This window comes from Eublepharis macularius, chromosome 4 (assembly GCF_028583425.1).
Source record: "Eublepharis macularius isolate TG4126 chromosome 4, MPM_Emac_v1.0, whole genome shotgun sequence".
Taxonomy (NCBI): domain Eukaryota; kingdom Metazoa; phylum Chordata; class Lepidosauria; order Squamata; family Eublepharidae; genus Eublepharis; species Eublepharis macularius.
Genome location: NC_072793.1, coordinates 105,114,973 through 105,124,438, shown reverse-complemented (window position 1 = coordinate 105,124,438; position 9,466 = coordinate 105,114,973). Strand labels below are relative to the sequence as shown.

General features: G+C 42.5%; 1 protein-coding gene across 1 annotated transcript; it reads right to left on the bottom strand.

Annotated features, from left to right (window-relative positions):
• Nucleotides 1–711: 711 nt before the first annotated feature.
• Nucleotides 712–1,247, bottom strand: LOC129329279 (synaptonemal complex central element protein 3-like). The gene has a single exon (XM_054978771.1). The coding sequence runs from the start codon at nt 1,245–1,247 to the stop codon at nt 972–974; it is 276 nt and encodes a 91-aa protein (XP_054834746.1). The 3' UTR covers nt 712–971.
• Nucleotides 1,248–9,466: the final 8,219 nt, after the last annotated feature.

Sequence of the window (9,466 nt, the reverse complement as noted above, 5' to 3'; positions counted from 1 at the left end):
CTCTATTCATTCTTAAAGTCTCTTCTTTCCTGTTGAAATTGTGCTTATGCTTATGAATTTCAATGGCTTCCCTGTGCAATCTGATGAAGTAGTTGGAAGTGTTGTCCAGTATTTTAGTGTCCTGGAATAGGATACTGTGTCCTGTTTGAGTTAGGCTATGTTCAGCCACTGCTGATTTTTCCGGATGCCCAAATCTTCAGTGTCTTTCATGTTCTTTTATTCTTATCTGGATGCTACGCTGTGTGGTCCTGATGTAAACTTGTCCACAGCTTCAGGGTATGCGGTATACTCCTGCAGAGGTGAAGGGGTCTCTACTGTCTTTTGCTGATCATAGCATCTGTTGTATTTTTCTGGTGGGTCTGAATACTGCTTGAAGGTTATGCTTTTTCATAAGCTTTCCCATCTGATCAGTGATTCCTGATATATGGCAAAAACACTTTTCCTGTGGGAGACTGTTTTTCCTTGATTTATCCTTGGTTTATCCTCGGTTTAACTGCTCTTCTGATTTCATTTCTGGAGTAGCCATTTGCTTGAAGTGTGTGGTTTAGATGATCTGGTTTAACTGCTCTTCTGATTTCATTTCTAGAGTAGCCATTTGCTTGAAGTGTGTGGTTTAGATGATTAGTTTCCTCATTGAGAAAGTGCGGTTCGCATATCCGTCTTGCATGGTCTACTAATGTTTTTTTTTTTTAATTCTAATAGCCTTTTATTGACAGGATTATAGACAAACTAATACACAGTTAGATAATATTTTTAATGTTTGATACTATCTTCAGTGAAAATAAACGTTATCACTACATATGAAGGAGCAAATGAAGACACTGGTATTTCCCCCCATTCTAACAGAAAATTTGATAAGGAGACACATCCAACACATCTCTTTAAAATGTATTTTCCAAGACATTTAGAAATACTGAAAGAAGTGATGTGAGTTCAGATCAAGTCTTCTTAGGCTTGCGTTTAAATATTACTTATTCTTTTTGTTCAGCACCTTTGGTTTCTTTCAACATATCTTGCCAATTTTTTTCCATCTCTTCCTTACATGTGAGAAAGGCATCTTCCAGCCATCTCATTGAGTTGGCCAAGTCTGGGTTAGCACGCATCACTACCATATCATAAGCCATCCGGGTAGCCTGCACTGATAGTTTTTCCATATCTTCTAGGAGTTTTTCTAAGTCCTTATTCAGGTCCTCAAGCTTTTTGACCATATTGTTGTAATTTCTTTCACAAGGTTCACATTTGGCCATCGGGGAAGGGCAGGCGAGGCAAGGTGGGCCGGGCCCTCCTCCCCTTCGGCTGACTCGCCCTTCCTTCGCGGTGTCGCCTTCCCTCAGGAGCTCAACCGCCGGCACCCCTTTTTCCCCGCCTAAACTGCAGGCCAGGCTGGCCAATGGCCCTTTCGGTGGCGCGACTTGCGTGCGCGCCGTCTACTAATGTTTTTATTATGCCTCTTTTCTGTCGCGGGGGTGATTGGAGTTTTTGTGTAAGTACCAATCCATGTGAGTTGGTTTCCTGTAGACCTTGTGACCTAACTGAAAGTTTGCTTTGTGGATGACCAAGGTATCTAGAAATGGGAGTTTTCCCTCGATTTCTTTCTCCATGGTGAATTGTATGTTCAGGTGGATATTGTTGAGGTGGTTTAAAAACTCCATCAATTCTTCCTCACCATGGCTCCAAATGATAAAGGTATCATCTACGAACTGGAACCAGACTGTAGGTTTGTGGGGTGCTGATTCTGGAGCTGTTTTTCAAAATGTTCCATGTAGAAGTTTGCTATAACTGGGCTGAGAGGGCTTCCCATGGCCACCCCATCCATCTGTTCATAGAATTCGTTAACCCATTGGAAGTAACTGGTTGTCAGACAATGGTGGAATAAGGCTGTTACATCCTCTGGAAAAATCTGATTAATAAGTGCAATTGTGGTTTTTACTGGAACCTTAGTAAACAGGGATACAACATCAAAACTGACGAGTATGTCCTGTGGATTGAGTTTCAGAGAACTGATTTTGTTGATGAAATGTGCTGAATCTTTGATGTAAGATGTGGTTTTTCCGATGTGGTCCTGTAGAAGATTGGCCAGTGGCACTCACGATGGGTCAGAATGGAACTGAATCCTTATGAATTTTAGGGAGTCCATATAGTCGTGGTGGCTGTGCTTCCGTCTTGCATAGTTTTCTGTGCATGTCAGGATGAAGTGAGGAATTTTTGATCAGCGCATTTGTTAGCCTGGTGATTTTGCAGGTTGGATCTTGTTTTAGTTTTTTGTAGGCGGAAGGGTCCAGGAGTTCCTTAATCTTCCTTTTGTATTCTTCTGTTTTCATGATCACTGTGGCATTGCCTTTGTCAGCTGGTAGAATAATGATGTCTGGATCCGCATTTAGGGTCTTGATGGCGTTCCTCTCCTTGTGTATTATATTGCTGGTGGGAAGCTTTGCCTTTCGTAGAATCCTGGCCGTCTCTCCTCTTATTTCCTCAGCTTCTTCTTCAGGTAGATGACGAATGGCAGCTTCTACATTTGCAATGATGTCTTCCACAGGAATTTTGGTGGGGGTGACTGCAAAGTTTCCTCCCTTAGCCAAGATGGAGGTTTCTTCTGGTGAGAGTTGATGGTCCATCAGATTGATGACAATGCGTACGTTGTTGAGCTTTGGGTTTGTCTGTCTTTTTTCCTGTAACTTGTTAAACTTCTGCTTCTGTCTTGACGGATATGTGAACTGCGCTTTCTCAACGAGGAAACTAATCATCTATACCACACACTTCAAGCAAATGGCTACTCCAGAAATGAAATCAGAAGAGCAGTTAAACCAAGGATAAATCAAACAACCAAGGAAAAACAGTGTCTCAGAGGAAAAGTGTTTTTGCCATATATCAAAGGAATCACTAATCAGATGGGAAAGCTTATGAAAAAGCATAACCTTCAAGCAGTATTCAGACCCACCAGAAAAATACAACAGATGCTACGATCAGCAAAAGACAGTAGAGACCCCCTCACCTCTGCAGGAGTATACCGCATACCCTGCAGCTGTGGACAAGTTTACATCGGGACCACACAGCATAGCATCCAGACAAGAATAGAAGAACATGAAAGACACTGCAGACTTGGAAAAATCAGCAGTGGCTGAACATAGCCTAACTCAAACAGGACACAGTATCCTATTCCAGGACACTAAAATACTGGACAACACTTCCAACTACTTCATCAGATTGCACAGGGAAGCCATTGAAATTCATAAGCATAAGCACAATTTCAACAGGATAGAAGAGACTTTAAGAATGAATAGAGCATGGTTTCCAGTCCTGAAAAACACCAGGCTAACAAAATACTCTATACCCGACAATAGCCCTGCAGAGAAGATTAGCATATCAAGCACCAATCCATATGCAAAAGAACCTCCTCAGGATACAGTGAAGCCTCCCTCCATTAGCATTCCACACCCTGGGAAACTCTTACAGGATGACTCAGCCCAACCTCACCTTCCTGAGTAGATATAAATTACCTGCCAACATCTTTTCCACACTGTGACACTGAGAGATCTCTGTCTTTTGGTGCTACACCTCTGAAGATGCCAGTCACAGCTGCTGGCGAAATGTCAGGAACTACAATGCCAAGACCACGGCTATACAGCCTGGAAAATCCACAACAACCAATCTCAAGTATATTTGGCCATTATTCCCTATGGGGGAAACAATCTGGGGGGGGGGAGGCTGGGAGGGCATTTTTCCAGCAAACTCCATCTATTTTACAGAGAACCTATTCCTTCCTGTCCAGTAAAGACCCCTCCACCAAGTTTCAGGAAGATTGGACTCCAGGGTCCAGTTCTATATACCCCTAAACTAGCTGCCCCCAGCCATTCTCCATTGTTTCCTATGGGGAAAAACATCCCAAGGCTTTCCAGGGCAAAGAAACTTTAAACTAGGCAAAGGCAACCCGCGGCCCAAACCAGTCCCAATGCAAGTCCCACTCCCAATGTAAGCTGAACCAAGAAAGCCCCAAAGAACAAAACTAAAGCAAGGGGATCAAAATCAAAACAAGACAAGGCAGAACAGAACCAACGGGTCTATGACATTCATTTCTCCCATTTAGATTAAATCTTAGTGTATATAGTACAGAACCAAACTGGAGCAAGGGAATCCCACCAGAATCAAACTGATGGAAGGGAACCAGCATCAAACCAGAGAATCCCACAAGAACAGTAGCAACATAACCAAAGTCAAACCAGAGAATTCCACTGAAATCAAACTGAAGCAAAGGACTGTAACAAGTAAATAAGCAAACAAGGAAGGAACTGCTTAAACAATCCCCCCACAAAAGAAACAACAAGGAACAGCAAGGAACTGCTTAAGCAACGTCCCCACCACAAAGAACAACTCTTTATAAAATATAAAAAACACTAGCAAGTAGCAAAACAAGCAACTCTTATCTTTAAAATAACACAACCAGAAAAAGTTATTTCCCAACGCACATCCATTGGCCACTTACTCCCCATGAAATAAAATAACAAAAGCAGCTTGAAGAAGCAGCAGCCAGCCGGCTTTAAACTGGCTGAGCTGTGTTTGATAGAGAAAACCAAATATATTTGGTTTTATCTGCCATTAATGTATTCTGTATCCTGATTTTATTCAGGATTCTCTAATTTGATTCAGTATAACCAGATAATGCCAATTTAGCCATTATCCAGGTATATGTTCGGGATATTAACACTGAATTACACACCTCTAGTGTCCAGATCGTACTGGCTACACGGAATCATTAGCAACCCAAATCAAAGTGGCAAGGAACGACACCAATGTCTTGTAGGCTAAAATATTTTTTTGCAGTACCTAGTTTAATAATACTAACTGACTTGACAAGTTCACTGTAGAGATTACAGTATCTGTGAACTGTGTTGAAGCTTTATCTCTACTAAGAATGATTATATTATTACTCTTCAGGAAGGGAAAATGTCATAAAATGGGAGTACAGCTTGTACTGCTCTGCTCATCAATAGAAAGTTTGATAGTAAGGGTTCACTGGATGATTTTTCCACCCTGAAAACATGCTTTATAACAAAATAGATAGGGAAATTGCCTGATTGCATTTTTCATGAAGCTAAAATGTTTACCCTGCATAATTGGCTTATAGAATACCAACTGCTTCAAGTGTTCAGTTTGATTCCGTTTCCCAGAAAACAGTAACAACACTAATCCTAGTACTTTGGTTTTTTAAATACATTTTTGCTGAGATCTCAAACCTAAATATTTTTATTTATGATTGATGTTGGTGAATTTATGGTAGGATTGCCAGGTCCCCAGAATCTCAAAATCTGAGACTTATTGAGTGTGGCCTGGTAATGTCACATTAAGTAACAGCACCAATTGTATTACTTGCACATATCACGAGGAATGGCACCAAATGATGAACTGTGACTCTGTGTCAGGTGATGAAGTTGGGATGGGGCTATTCAGGATGACCCTGGACAGGCCTGAATCAGATATAGATGTGCACTTAAGAGCCTTGAGCATCTAGTTAGCTTTTCTATATCAAATCATTTAACTCCTGGCCAGAGGTACACCACAGATAACATTTTAGGTTAATTGCTGGATATAATAAACAAGTAACATATCACAGAATTTCTGCTTCCATTTTAAGCCTTTATTATTACATGACTGTTTAGCATTCTTAATATCTACTCACTCAACAGAAAAACCATACCATCCGTTATAACAACTACAAAGACCATTAAGGAGAGCAATTACATAAGTTAAAAAAAAGTATCTTACCCAAAGATGACGAGGTCACAGGCACAGAGCTCCTTCTAGGAAGAAGCTGCCTATCAATTTAACCTGTCATATTTATAGGGATTCCAAAACCTTCTCTTAACAATAGCTGTGTCTGTCCTGCTTTAAAGGGGTGCACATTCTTGGCTAACTTAATATCTTAAAACTTCAAATATCAGATGAGGTTATACATATTTGAAACTTCTTAAAATACATAAAATAGTCCATTCTTGCTATCTCTTATCTTAACGAAGGCTATGTAAAATTAGTGATTACAAGTTCCTTATACATATGATTATCTTTTCGGCCATCAGCTAATACATCCATCCTTGGATTCTATTTCTTCTGTGAAGTTCGACATTCCTGCCATTCTCCAGCAACTGTTCTTCTATATTTCTAGTTATATCTATGACCAGGGCTAGGGGGGTGTTCACTTTGACATGTATCTTGATGTAAATATTTATTTACTTCATTTATACCTCTGTTTTCTCCCTAATTGGGATCTGAAGTGGCTTACAACATTGTACACTAATCCATTTTATCCTCACAATTACCATATTAAGTAGGTTTAAATCAGTGAGTTGGGTTGGAATAACGGAGGTGTGAGAGGCCATCCTTGACTTTTGCCAAGAGCCCCAGAATCACTAAACTGCCCCTGTATGGTACTGCTTGCTAGTGTTAGTGTTGTGTGAACTGTGTATGCACAGCAGCAGTGGCACTTTGTGGTCTGCCTCTGTCTCTGCTTCCTGCTAAGCAAGCCATCTTGCTAAACCATGTGGTCCTCACATGGGAGCAATTTTTTATTAAGATTATCTAGTATTTTTGTTGTATCACTTTTAGGCCTTTTGGCTAAGATCAAGTATCTAGCCTTTTTGTTGTATCTAGCCTTTTTGTTGAAACCATCTGGCAACTATAGTGGTCACAATCATGTGGCTCTGAAGGTATGGGCTATTTGCCAGTCTCAAACAAACAAACCCAAAATATCATCATCAACAAAACAGGTGATTAACTATGTTCCAAACAAAAAATATAGTTGAGCTACTCGTGGCAAATTATTGCTTCCTCTTTCCATATTCCATAGTTACCACAAGTGGGCATACACAGAAATCTCAAAGGATGTATGGACTGACCGGCAGGCTGTATGAACTGTATGGACTGACTGGAAGGTCTGAGAGTTAAGTCTGCTGCCTGGAGAAACAGTCCCAAGACTATGACCTGCTGCAAAGCACAGGAGCACTCCTGGTCCTGGGTCCTGTGGGAGTGCTCCTAGGAGGCTTATTCCCCTGCTTTCCCCCATCACTATCCAGGAGAGTGGAGTGGTGGTGGGGGGCAGAGGGTGGGAGTGGGGGATCCCCACCCCCACTAGGGGACCTGGCAGCCCTATTTCCAGATTACAGAGATCAAATCCCCTTAATGAAATGGCAGCTTTTGAGGGTGGACTTTATAGCAATACATCTCCACTGAGCTCCAGTCCCTACCCTTTCCAATCTCTGTCCCAGGCACCATCCCCAAATCATCAGGAATCTTCAGCAACATTAAACTTGAATTTCAAGGCCAAGACCTTGCAACCATAACCTAAGGCATAGTGAAATAGCTGATTCAGGAAGGATATTTTTAAAGAGAGATGTTTAACCCCCCCCCCACAAGCCCACGTAATGTTTTCATGCCACATATTTTAAATGCTATAGTGTGGACACATATTATATGCTTTAAATTCACTCACATATATTGGACAAAGACCCAGCACTCTAGAACAAAAAATAATTGCGCCCATTTCTTCTCAAAATAAAATTTCCCCCAGAGATGAAATGCTTACAAAGACAGGCATTCACACTATGACAGGGAAAATGCCTTATTGGGAAAGAAAACAGCTTCTGTCTGCTGATATATTAAGATAATGAACCTTCTTTGTGCAGGGTCTATTTATGGACTGGAATGGAAAGAAAAAGCCTAAAATTTTTGCCCACAGTTTATTCAAAAGTAATTCTCTTTAGTAGCATCATTCTTCAGTAAATGAATTATGAACTGGATACTTATAGATCATCATTAACCTCACATGTTTTGCAACATCCTCTCACATGTTGTTTTAGAAATTAAAACAGGTATTAACTTTAGAGCCCTTAACAAAGTTCTTATGTAGTTGCATTGTTTGTTACATTCAGAAAAACAAGGACTTGTAGGGGACATCTCATTCCCCTTCTCCGCTATTTCCTCTTTCCCTTCCCTGAAAGCCCCCATAGCCTCTCTCCCTTTCCTGCTTCCTTCTCTCCTTATCAGTCACCAGCCAATCTACCTTTATCTGTGCCATGTAGTCAGCGTTCCCTCCTTCTCTCCCCTAGCAGTCTTTCCATGGGAAAACTCTGTGCAGTGCTGGCTGCTGGGCTGAGCCAGTCCCAGTTGTACAGTGCCAGCCACCAGGCTAGGGCCATTTGCATGCTGGCCACTGCTGTGTGGTACCAGCTGCTGCTGCCAGGCCTGGGTATGTGGTGGCTGTGACTGCCAAGCCAGGTCTAGGTGTACGGTGGCTGCTGAGTCCCGTTTCATACTACCAACCAGGCTAAGATGTTCTGCGCCAGCCAGGCCCAGTTGCAAGGTTGGGAACTTGCAAGGACCTGTAAAGTGCACTTTCCCCTGCATCCCACACAATTTCCTCTTTCCCTCCTTGCAGCCCCCATATCCTCACCTTCCTGTTTCATTCTCTTCTTCCCACCCACCCACCTACCCACCTTTATCTGCCCTCCAGTTTTTCAGATTTATTTATTTACTTTTTCTTGAATGGGTACCAAAAACAGCTTACATCATTCCTCTCTTATCCATTTTGTCCTCACAACAAGTCTGTGAGGTAGGTTAGGCTGGGAGTATGTGACTGGCCCAAAGTCACCAAGTAGGGTTGCTAGGCTGCAGTCAGCAATGCCTTAAAGCAAAAAAGGGAGGGGTTAGCCTGATGTCTGGTAAAACCATAGTTTCTTTTGAAAATTCTAGTGTCCATAATGTCACTTGCAAGTTTTACTGGAAGTGATGTTGGTGTGCCACACAATGCCGGTGAGCTCCCAATCCCCCCAATCTCCTCTCATTTCCTCCCACTTGCTTTTCAGGTACTGGTGGGCAAAGCACACATTTCCTGGGAGGTCTCTTGCTATAGCAGGAGACCTGGCAAGCCTTGGTCACCAAGTGAACTTACATGGCAGAGTGGGAACTTGAACTTGTGTCTCCCAGGTCATATTCACAAACCCTAACGACTACACCACATTGGCTTTCATGCAGTGGCTGCTGTTGTGAACTGGAGGCCCCTTGGCTGTCTTCAGGTCTGATATTGGACCAGTTCAGTCGACTCTCCCAGGATGAGGAGGACAGGATTTTGCAGGCTGTGAAGCCTACTACTTGCCTCTTAGACCCGTGCCTGTCATGGTTGGTGAAAGCTGGCAGTGAGGGGATACAAGGTCTCTGTTGTGAGAAATATTTCTGGGGGACCCCCTTAGTCTGGATCCCTGTTGGCACCTTGGTTCTTTGTTCTGAGGAGCCACTCACCAAGGCTTGTGTAGATGTAAAGCCAGGGCTTTTTTTTCAGGGGGAACGCGGGGGAACGGAGTTCCGGAACCTCTTGAAAATGGTCACATGGCTGGTGGCCCCGCCCCCTGATCTCCAGACAGAGGGGAGTTGAGATTGCCCTCCATGCCAAGCGGTGCGTAGGGCAATCTAAACTCCCCTC